At 39.6% G+C, this 11,571-nt stretch overlaps 1 protein-coding gene across 1 annotated transcript; it reads left to right on the top strand.

The window, feature by feature from the left end:
- The first annotated feature begins 1,081 nt into the window (after nt 1-1,081).
- On the top strand, nt 1,082-9,798 carry LOC138718836 (carboxymethylenebutenolidase homolog). Its single transcript, XM_069853484.1, has 6 exons — nt 1,082-1,289; nt 4,830-5,043; nt 5,593-5,700; nt 7,395-7,537; nt 7,950-8,041; nt 9,398-9,798. Exons 2-6 carry the CDS (start codon nt 4,838-4,840, stop codon nt 9,575-9,577), a joined length of 729 nt encoding a protein of 242 aa, XP_069709585.1. The 5' UTR covers nt 1,082-1,289; nt 4,830-4,837; the 3' UTR covers nt 9,578-9,798.
- Nucleotides 9,799-11,571: the final 1,773 nt, after the last annotated feature.

Below are 11,571 nucleotides of genomic sequence, written 5' to 3'. Positions count from 1 at the left end.
TGAATCCAACCACCTCCTGTTTTACGTAGTCCTCAGATTACACAGTGGTCACTACCACTACACAGAGTACTGCTGAGGATCTACAGAGTGACTGTGGGACTTATTTGTCATATACACTTAGGATAGTGTTTGATGGGAACGGTTGGACTCGATGATCCAGTGGGTCTCTTCCAACCTGGTTATTCTGTGATTCTGTGATTCTGTGATAAAAATTTCTTTATTGAATTTTGACTTGAAATGACATTGTCATTTTTTTTGAGCTCTTTTGCTTCTCTCATTTCTCCCCACCCAACATGCATGCACACACACAAACCACATGCACACAGAGAGAAAATTAAAGCTATAGTAGACATCAGGCTGAGGGTTAAGCTAAAACGTTCCTTGCGTACAAAGCTGTTATGGAAATAGGAGTGGAAAATTTCAGCGAGTCATCATCAATAACAACCAGCTCAGACTCAGATGTTTCTAAGTTGTTGAAAGCAAGTCTAATAAAAAATAACACGGAACACTTTTAGACTTGTTGGGGATATTTGTGGGTGTGGCTGTAATATGTTTAATCCATGTGCTAGGGAAACTTACATAATTTTTTTTTATGCTGCAAGTTTACCAGGACAGGTTGATCTTAATTTAGTACAAATTCCATTGAAGACATTTATTATGGACAACTAAAGTGCATGATTCTACTGTAACAAAATGCATGTCTGAATTTAACAATGCACCAGCAAATGCACCACTGATGCTAAATGTCTCAGCTATAAATGCTCAGATCCAAAGATTCTGCGGGGTCTCAAATGACTGCATCACACATCATTTGCTTTGTAGGTCTGGAAGGGAGCTTTTCCCAGAAAACCGAAATGTGCTGACTCAGCACTCCTCATTTTAACTTCTCCCTACTGCTTTGTTAGGAATTACACATAGTTAGAGAGAAGAAAAATAAATAAGTACAGTTTAGTGTTTGTGTACATCTTGCCCTCTAAACTCCTTAAATAATAAATAAATAAGAGGTGGAGTAAATGGCAACTGATGTGGAGCCTGCTGATCCCTGCCTCTCTGCATGATCTGTCCCCACCCCTTCCAGTTAGGATAATTCCTGCGCTAAGCCTCTCCTCCTCACCTCCCAATACCAAAGACTGCAGAAGAGTTGAAGAGCACCTGGAAGCTGGATGGACGGCAGGAGGAGCAAAACTGTCAGCAGAATTAGTTTTTCTTCTTCTTCTCTTTAGGGAAATCTAGCTGGTATCTCTGAGGAGAAGCAGCGAGCTGGGCTAAATCAGGATCCTGTACTCCAGGTACGTGATGGCAAACTGGTCCACAAAGACTGAGTTGGCTGTAGAGATGGGCTAACTACTTTTAACTGTGTTGAATGGAAGAAATTTGAAATTGTTAGGCAATTAGATAAAGTTATTTGAAAAGGCTTGAAACATTCAACAAAAAAAACCCTCCTTTAAGGAGTGACTTTTATTTTGGTTTCAGTAAAAAAAAGCACAGAGGCAAGAATTAGGAGTGCATAAGGTGAAGATAAAGGTTGTTGACTTTGGGAAAGACTGGACTTCATTTCAAGTTCTTGCTGCCAGCTGTGGCACAACGATAGTTCTGAGGACATTGAAAACCATTTTATGTCCATCAGCAGCAAGATCCCATTAAAGGACCATAATAATTTCTTTTGCCCTTATAATAATGAATTCCCATTTTTTCCTTGTTTGGTCCATTGTAGCACTGACATAAATTACTGCAGGAGTTTAAAATGTTATCACTGGAGCCAGGAAAACAGCAGAGATGTCACATCTTGGCATCACTAGTTCAAGGTCCTGCCAAACACCACAGCACCTTGAGATCACGTGCTTATACTCACTTTCTGAGAAGTCTGGTTTATCCTTAGGACTAACTTTGCCCCTGTTTTACCTGATTGGTTTTTTAAAAAACTTTTAGCCCCACCTTCCAAAATAGGGGTTTGTTTTTGCCATTGAAAACTAAGACTCAGCAGGATTTAACCTCGTGATTTACTGCTCCCTAAAAATACATAGTTTGTGCCTGCCCTATCAGCCAAAGAAGCCCACCTTTGCCTTATTACAATAGTAAATAACTCTACTCAGTTTTCACGTTAGTTGCACAAAAGCTGAAATAGTATCAAGACACTCAATGAAGAGCAGAACCAATAGTGAGAAGGAGAAGCTATAAGAAACCCTTCTGTTAACGAGCAGAAGGATGAGAGCAGACTTGTGAATATAACTCTTTTTTTCCCTGTTAGCCTAATCAGCTTTTCTCCTGTTCCTACTTTTGTGCCGAGCCCTCCATCTCCTCTGTGCTGGAGCTCAGCAATGAGGAGTGGGGTGTAAAGGTGAGATACTGCCTGCTTGGAACTATGCCACAGGGAAAGCAGAAAAAGGAAAAGCATAATGGCTGAAATGAGTGGGAAGAGAGAATGAGGTGAGACAGGACAGGTAGGAAATATCCTGTCTTATTGCTTCGCCACACTGTGTGTGTGGAAGAAAGCAGGAGGGAACAAACAAAGCTCCTGACTGAACAGGATCCTGTCAAAGACTTCCAAGCAGTGCAGGTGTGGCTGACTATTTACTAATGTTCTCCACAGCCTGATGCCTGGAGGACAGCCAGCTGGCCAAGCATCAATCATGACAGGCCAAAGAAATTATTTCTGGGATGCAACCAAGAGATAAGCAGCAGGCTGTTGCACAACCATTGCAAAGCTTAATGCCTCCTGAACACTACTTCTTTGAGGGGGACACCGTAGGTCGTGCCCTTCTGAACAGAAGAACTTAGTGGGGTAAGATTGTGGCTGCTGTCTCAGAAGCCAGTGATGTCAGTTGTCTTTTGGGAGTGCCCGTGAATTCTCCAGGCAATCTCTTGCACTTCAGCAAGCTCATTCATCTTAGAGGTGGAAGCACTTCTGCATAAACAGACATCTCTCAAGCGTGTTCAGGCCTATTTTAGGGGGCTCAAACTAGAAGATAATGTCCCATGCAAGTTACAACTTCCACTTTCATGCAATACCAAATCAGTGGAGGTTTCAGTCCTGAAGATCAGGCTGCTTCATGCTTCCTAGAACCAACCATGTCATTCAAATGTTTAGAAAGGTGGGAGAACAATTAACAACAGTAATTGGCTCTCTGTTATCAGCACAGGGAATTACTCATGATGTGAAATCATCCACGTCATGGCTTTTTCTGAAGCAGCTTGATCCTAGCAGTGAAGCCGCATTCTCCCACTTCGTTTCTCTGCACTATTAGCCAGAGGTTACAGTTGTAAGCAAACATATTTGCTCAAACTCAGTGCTGACCCTGCCAAATCCGTTGACAGCAGCCCCAGGGTTGGGAGAGGATGGAGAAGAACAGCGTCCCTGCACTATACATTGGGAAAGCTGATTATCTTGGGTATAAGTCAGTCTAAATGCATATAAAATTTGGACGCTGTTACTGCGCCTGTGTTAATCTTATATGCTGGGAAGTGTTGTGTAAGGCACAAGGAAGTGGTGAGTTTCTGCAGCACTGACTCTCTGTTCTTCAATCAATGTGCACTGTGATTCCAAATGTATCCATATTACCTAGGCAAAATTTCGCGTTACTCAAGCTAGCTCTCTGCTGCTCTGATTAATGGAGAACTGAGGAAGGCATATGTTTTTACCAGAATTTGCTTCACTTCCATAAGGACTAGAGAGTTTTCTGAAGTACTTGTTGCAACACAAAAAGAAATACTAGGCTGGTGTAAAATTGATGAAGCAGAGGCAGTCATAATGGGGGTTTGTGCTGCATCACCAAGGACAACTTCAAAGTCGCTACATGGCTAGAAAATGCTGCTATTAACACTGCACCTGCAGACCTAATTGGATTCATTGTATGGCTGCATTATAACACTAGTTTTAATTACAGGATCACATTCTACTTTTCACATAGAATCCATTCCAAGCTCCTGACACAGAGAGTCAGAACAACTTTTGACTTTAATCTCTCTAGCACAGCTACTGGCTCATTGTCTGTAATTGCTCTTTTTGGAAAAGGGACAAAGCCAAATACTCTCACACATTTGAATGAGATTTGCATATCTGCTTCTTTGCTTGCTCTGAATTATGTGATGGGTAAGGACCATATGCTTTCAAGGGCATATGACTTCCCATTCTTTTCCTTGTTTGTTCCATTGGAACATTGACATAAATTGACTTTGGAGTTTAAAATGTTATCGCTGGAACCAGGAAAACAGCAGAGATATCACATCATATGCTTTCAAGGGCATATGGGTCCAAGGCATGGGAATCTAATTTACACATCCTTCCTGTGGTCCTGCACCAACTGTGCCTGAGATGTCTCCCAGAACAGCGGTGATGCTGCTACCAAGACCACACACTAGTTAGGAGGCACTGAAAGAAGCACTGAACACTGTACTTTTCTGTAGCAGTCAAGTGTTGTGGTCCTTACCCATCACATAATTCAGAGAAACCACCATGGGATTGCCCATTAGGGCATGCGTGATAGCCCCATGCCTGGACAGAGTGGTATCTGAAGTTGTGTGGCTTCACACCAGTGCTAACAGAGTGGTGTAGGAGCGAAGCAAATACAGCATGAGAGTGTGTGCAGGTTCTTTGCAGTTTTGAAATTTTGCTTTTATTATTTCTCTTCATTCTCAGCTTAATAGCATGTAATAGACTAAGAGTGCTCTGGACTGGAACATTGCTTTTGTTTTTTTTCTACTTTCTTATTTCAGACCAGGATGTCAAAGTTATATACAGAAGTTATTGAACTACTTTCTGCAGATCATTTTTACTTTTATCTGCCCTTTTATTTTGATTTTATTGCTCTTTTTTTTTTTCCTTCTTTTAGGTTTCCAGATGGCTGAACCTTTCCTATATGATACTGGAGAAAGATCTCAATATGGGTGCCTTGGACATGAAGTACAAATCGAGCACATCAAGGCATATGTTTGTAGACCATCTTTTTTTACAGACAAAGCTGTGATTGTGGTTCATGATGTATTTGGATGGCAATTCCCAGACATTAGATACATAGTCGATTTGATTGCGGGTCATGGATACATGTAAGCAACTGTCTTTCCTATCTGCCTTTCAAATGCACTTATAAATGACTGGGCCCAAAGCTAAGCATGGCATATGATGTTTGCCATACACATAGGGCAATCACACAATTTTAGTCTGTGTGAATAAAAATACAGATGGACAAAATCTTCCCATGAGGCCACAAAGTGCCAGTGTTTGTGCTTATGTGGCAATGTGGATGATTAAAATATAAACACTGGTTGTATAAGCCATTCAGAACCAAACCTTTTGAACAACTGCTTGACTTTTACTAGCAAAGAGACATGTAAGTGTTTATATAGAATCAGAATGGTTGTTTCATCCCTTTACTTTTGTATTAAGTATGTCTAAAGAAATAATGAGAGTTTGTGGGTTTTGGTTTTTTTTTCCATGGAAAGATAAATACTTTTAGTTCTGCTGATTGTCAGTAGAGCATGAATAACCAAATAGATGTGTGCTCTGGAGTAGAAAAGACTTTAGGAGACATTTAGACATCCACAGATTCTCCTCATTTGGACATGAAAGTTAACTTGTTTCCATGTCTTGCACAGATCCATCTGCCCAGACTTCTTCAAGGGGACAGACCCCTGGAAATCTACTGATCACTGGGCTGACTTTGCTGACTGGATGAAAAATCACGATCCTGTGAAAGTAGACAAGTAAGATGCGTGTTTGTATTCAAACTTTAAAAGGAATCCATCAAATGAAGGGAATTTTTACAAAATGTTAAAAATGGCACATCACAGCAGGGGAAGCTGACTGCATGCACGCAATTGCTCATTCTGGGCAATTTTCCTGTGTTTCTGGCACTGTGTTGGCTGAGATTTGGAATGGATTACCTGCTCCGTCCAACACTCTGCTTCTTGTCCCCATCTTGTTTGCCTGGGCCCTTTTCTAACAGTGGCCACACAGGTTCATACACAGTGTTTCACAAGCTATGAAACACCCAGCACTCTCACCCAGAAGTGCTATTCTGTCTCCAGCTCCTCAAGATACAGAGGAAAACTCTTCCACAGTTGCTCATGTTATCTTCCAGTTGTCAATTGCCCATTTTTCTTTCTGCCTTGTAGATAATGATAGCTGCAGACAACATTCTCCTGAGCAGCACTAGATCAAAATTTGCAAGACTGCACAAAACCTAAGATACATCTGATTGACTATACTGTTTTCCTCACTATGAAATAGAGGGCTCTCTCTGTAGAGCCTAGCGGTACCTGTAACAATGCTTCCCTGATTTATGGGACAAATTACTGTTTGTTCAGCATCTATCACCGCAGCCTAAATCTTCAGAAGAAGATACTGAGGCAGTGACATCCTATTATTCATCTACCATCTTGTAAGCTGCATATATTCTTCTGACCCTTTCAAGAGGTACCAGCAGTCATGCAGCCTAACTTCAACAACTCCCAGCAAAGCTTTTGACCATATAGCTGCAGAAGTTGTCTTTTTCAAAAAGACAAATGACTAACACCTGTAAAAAATCCTACTCCAAATAGTAGAATTATTTAAGACCTCAAGGACATGCCTGTGCTGTCTTTTCAGAGTCCATCTGTAGCTGCCTTCAAGGTCAGATCAGTTGCTCTTCCAGAGCACAAAAAGTGCAATGCACCCATGACTTAGTACGCTTCCAAACAAACCAAATCCATTCACGGAGCACACGCTACAAGCCTAGGACACAATCTTCTGCTCTTACTGCTTTTTTGTGAGCCTAACCAAACCTATGATCACCACACTACTGTGCATAATATTTGAAAATATAGTTATTAGCGTATGCAGTCTGCATTGAAGATTCATTTAATTCTGTAGATAATAAAAAAGATAAAAATATTGAGACCTAAGCAGTTAGCATTTAAAAATGTAGTATTATTGCATGCGGGCTTGGTAGGATATTTTAATATTAAATCATGCAACAGGAATTATATACTCAAGAAAAGTGTTATCTAAATAGGTGGACTCTGTAGAGAGAGCACAGTGAAGCTTATCTATTTCTACAATCCATAATGCAAGATGTTGTTCTACTTGCAGATATGTCTTGTCTTTAGTTGTCCTGTCCTAGACAAAGTGATTCAATTAAAAATTTGCTTCTTTTGAAAACAAAGGAGCAGGTCATAGTTCAGGTAAGTAGTTAAGTACCTACACTTGTACTTCCCTCAACTAAGATCTAAGATGTTAACTCCCATTTAAATACAGAAGCCACTGCTTTGGGCTGAAATGTATTTAAATATTCTTGGTTTTAAATGATTGGGGGTACAGATGCAGAAAAAGTCTTGTATCTCTTTTAATTTACTTCTTAAATTGTGAAGTCTTGATTCTACAAAAGATTTCTTAGTTTACTTTTGTTTATATATCTTAGGGAAGCTGATGTTGTCTTGAAGTATCTAAAGGAACAATGCGGTGCAAAGAAGATTGGTATCGTTGGGTTTTCCTGGGGTGGAATGGCAGTACATCACTTGATGCTGAAAAATCCTCACTTAACCACTGGGGTGTCCCTCTATGGTAGTGTAGAACACATGTAAACTTATATGGTCTCACATGACTATGCTTAATTTCTAAGTCTAGTTATTGTTTTGTAACAATTTCTGCGAATACTGAACTCAAAGATGAGTTGCTGATTTTAATTATCATTATTTCAGCAATATCCTATATTGGTATAAAAATTTAGGAATGCTATAAACCAGAAAAGAATTATTTCCTTTTGCACAGTAGTTTTTCTAATTTTTTTTTTAGTGCTTGAAGAGCTGGGAAATATATTTTCCAAATGATTTTTTCTCCATCTCAATAGAAACTGTCCTGATCTAAAAATTGTGCATGACAAGTAAACCTAAATAATAATTTTGTCTTTTAATGTGCCGCTTACCTTGCAAGAACATTAACCTCACTAACAGACTGTTTCTCAAAAACATTATAGGAATAATTAGGGACTCGGAAGAAAGATATAATTTACTGAATCCCACATTTTTCATTTTTGGTGAGAAAGACCACACTATTGCTTATGATCAGGTAAGCTGTTGTACTGGAAATGCTCTTTATTTTCCTCTAGTTCTTTTATCCCACACAGAAATTCTAGCTTGTTAGAAACCATTTTCAGATACGAAAAATCTGATAGGTTGGATTGTTTTGTTTCTATTCCACTTTCCCTCATATCTTGCTTAGGTTATCCAAAGCTTCTTTTTATTTGAGGCGAGAAATGCAGGAAAGACCAGTCATTGGTCTCTGAGTGGCTGGACAAGCAAAGTGTGAAATTGGCAGGGAGATCCAACTAGTATGAGGAAAACATCTCAAAGGCTTGGATACTACTGATATGGATGAGAGAATAGGTAGTTAAACAACTGAATTTGGACACTGAATGGAAAAAAAGTAATTTCAGCTTAGTAGCTGAACGCCTGATGATGTGTTCCAATGACTAATTGAATTTGGTAAAAGAAGACAAACCAGAAGAGTGGGCATGAATTTAAACTAAGATAAGGACAACTTGTGGACTCTGTTTTGACTCTTGGTTGCTCTCTATATTCTGATATAATCCCTGTTGGAAGTGTATCTGAGTGGCTGGATAAATGTATGGGTAGGAAACTGGTGCCCTCTTCTGTGCATAATTATTTCTCTTCAGTGACGAAGACAACATAATATTTCTAGCATAGTTTGTTGTGTAGGAGTAGAGTCTGGGGAACTGGCAGTGTGTTCTGGAAATGCAGAAATCAAACAGTACTTACTTCTAATAGTGTTATTCAGCATGTTGATTTGTACTTGAAGTATGTCTTTTCTGCACAGGAAAACAACACCTTTGCTCCCTGTCCCCCTTTTTATGGTGAAACTGTCTTTTTCCCAGGGACCCAATTTTCATAAATACATTTTTCTTCATCATACGTTACACTTTGAAACAGTACTTTTTTTTTTTCCCCCAGAAGCTTTCTCTCAAGGCTAATTGTGCAGATTGTGTAAGAAAATTCCTGCACGTGAAAAAAAAATATAAAAAATCTTCAAATATATTTTTTTCTGCACTGAGCAATTAAGGAATCTGTGGGGGGAAGAAAGTGAACATGAAATACATTACAGAGCTGCTTTGAATCTGCGTAGTGGGTCAAATTAAGCTTGCAGGGGCAAAATAAGTGTTCATTCTCCTATTTTCTGGCTTTTTAATGGAAATGAACACAAAAATGTGTCTACACATGTATACAGGTAGATAATCATATGATTAGTACTGTGTGTGTAAGCATGTGTGTCCTTATCAAATGATTGTGTAGGAGTGGTACCTTTTCATTATACAGTAAACTAAAATATAGCAAGACAAGAAGCAGCAAGTTTGGCAAACTCAGAAAGAAAACCCACAACGCAATGGAAACTTGCTTTCTTTTATAGATCACCTTGTTGGAGGAGAAGTTGAAACAGTACTGTAAAGTTGCATATAAAATTAAAGTTTATCCTGGACAAGTTCATGGATTTGCACAATTGAAGCCAGAAGATATGAAACCTGAGGACAAACCTTATATTGAAGAAGCTAGAAAGGATATGATTGATTGGATCAATATGTTTATTTGACAAAAGCATAAAGCATCACTAGGCTTCAAGATCAGTGTTCAATTTCATCTGAGAGAAGCAAACAGCCAATGGAAAACTATCTAGTTTTGAAAATTGTCACAAACAAAAATAGGAACATTTTAATTTATACTTCTTAATTATTTTTAATAAGATTTGCACAAGATTATGAAGTCAAAGTTGGACTAAAGGATGATTAGTCATTAAAAAATTGCTTGAATTTATTTTGCTTTGTATTTGCTTCATTATTCTACATTATGACTTAGTAATGATATTGCTTGTCCATTAATCTATACTACTTTATCCTGACTTTATCTGAGTAGTTTCAGGCTCCATTTTGATACGATGGTTGGTGGTCATAGGTGTTAACATGGAAATACCCTGGTTTCCCATACAGACTTTTTTTTTTTAATTAAATATGAAGCATTTTTCTCAGATATTCTGCTGTACTGAGCAGAATTTCCCATGCATGAAATGAACATTTGGCTATGTGAAGAAGTTAGGAAGAAGTTATGTTGTTAGGTGGCAACCTGCAGGTATTCCCCTGGCAATGCTAAGAAGGTGACTTCTAGTATTCCTTCATCAACATCAAGTGAAAACATCTCTAGGCCCTCCTGGCTGTGGAAATAAACCAGGAATGAACACTGTGAAAACAGCAGGTTTGTTGTTCTGGTCCAAAGGATGGTGATCAGGCATACCACTGATAAATAGGTATGCCTACTCAGTCCTGATTATATTGTTTACTTTACATAACATCCTTTGCTCCTTTCTCAAGTTCTCCCGATTTATCACTCTTATCTCCTTCCAAGGACACAACATATAAACGTCCCTGTTCACTCCTACTACACTGGCTCCAGTTTTGCTGACCTGCTGACTTTTTTTTTAAATGTGCTTTTTTATTTCATTGCTTTGATAATGACTTGGCAACTTGTGTTTACTCAGAGATCCATTAAGGACCTGTGTCCCTTCTTATTTTCTATGACATCTGTCAGTTTCTCACACTGTTGCCTTGTTATTGTAGCCATAATTCAAGGCTACCTATTAGCAAGGGGATTACTTTCCCTTTGGTATCAGGACTCTTAGGCAGTTTCACACATTGCTATCCTATCAGCGTAACTGGTGGATACTGTGATGGTAATGCTGTGTTTCTCAACGAACCAAGTTCGCAAAACAATACTGTTGTAAGCTGGGGGAACTCTGAGCTGCTGCCTTTTTTGGAGAGTTTCTCCCTCTTTGGAGGGTTTTGGAATCCCTCAGAATGAAGCCTGGAGTGGTATCATCTAGCTTAGAAGCTGTCTTGGTCCATGGCTGGAAGTTGGATGAGATGACTTCCAGGGGTGCTTTCAACCCCAAACCTCCTCTGACCTCCCAAATCCTCATGCCAACCTGGTGCTTTCTGCATGACCACCTGACTCTGTGTTAGCCCATGTCCCCATGTGGCCATACCAGGTCACTCGCTGTATCTGGTGGCAGCCAAACATCCAGGTCTTGATCCTGCACTATTCCTGCATAAGAGGAGGAGAAATCCAGGACCTTGGCACCACTCCTGTCCTTTTGTGACTTCATGACCTCAGAAAAATCCTGCAAGCATTGCATATTTGTGAAGGCAGCGCCATACATAATGTCATTTTTGTAGCAGACGAGGGGTGAGCATATGGAAGCTTCTGCTAATCAGGAAAATATAAAATTGAGGGAGCTGGGAAAGCAGTGTCTGCTGTTGCTCGTCCCAAGCTGAAAAATATCAGTTGCATTACTGGTGTAGGAAACGTGTTTGAAGCGGGCTAGAAACACACATTGCATGTGCAGCAGTGGCTTGTTTTCCCAAATACCACGCAGCTTCTTAAAAATAAGCATTCAGTGGGGAATCTCCTTGGATGAAGCTAATGAGCCATTGTGTTAGAATCATCGAATCACAGAATCACAGAGTAGTTAGGGTTGGAAGTGCCCTTAAAGATCATCTAGTTCCAACCCCCCTGCCATGAGCAGTGACACCTCCA

This window comes from Phaenicophaeus curvirostris, chromosome 3 (genome assembly GCF_032191515.1).
Source record: "Phaenicophaeus curvirostris isolate KB17595 chromosome 3, BPBGC_Pcur_1.0, whole genome shotgun sequence".
NCBI lineage: Eukaryota > Metazoa > Chordata > Aves > Cuculiformes > Cuculidae > Phaenicophaeus > Phaenicophaeus curvirostris.
This window is presented reverse-complemented; position numbering and strand designations above follow the sequence as displayed.

What these genes read in the sequence shown, in the direction of transcription:
- LOC138718836 (XM_069853484.1), top strand. Translation starts at nt 4,838, where the DNA reads ATGGCTGAACCTTTCCTATATGATACTGGAGAAAGATCTCAATATGGG. An exon ending in GATCCTGTGAAAGTAGACAA is followed by an intron (nt 5,701 to 7,394) that starts GTAAGATGCGTG and finishes TATATATCTTAG; the next exon opens with GGAAGCTGATGTTGTCTTGA. An exon ending in CACTGGGGTGTCCCTCTATG is followed by an intron (nt 7,538 to 7,949) that starts GTAGTGTAGAAC and finishes AAAACATTATAG; the next exon opens with GAATAATTAGGGACTCGGAA.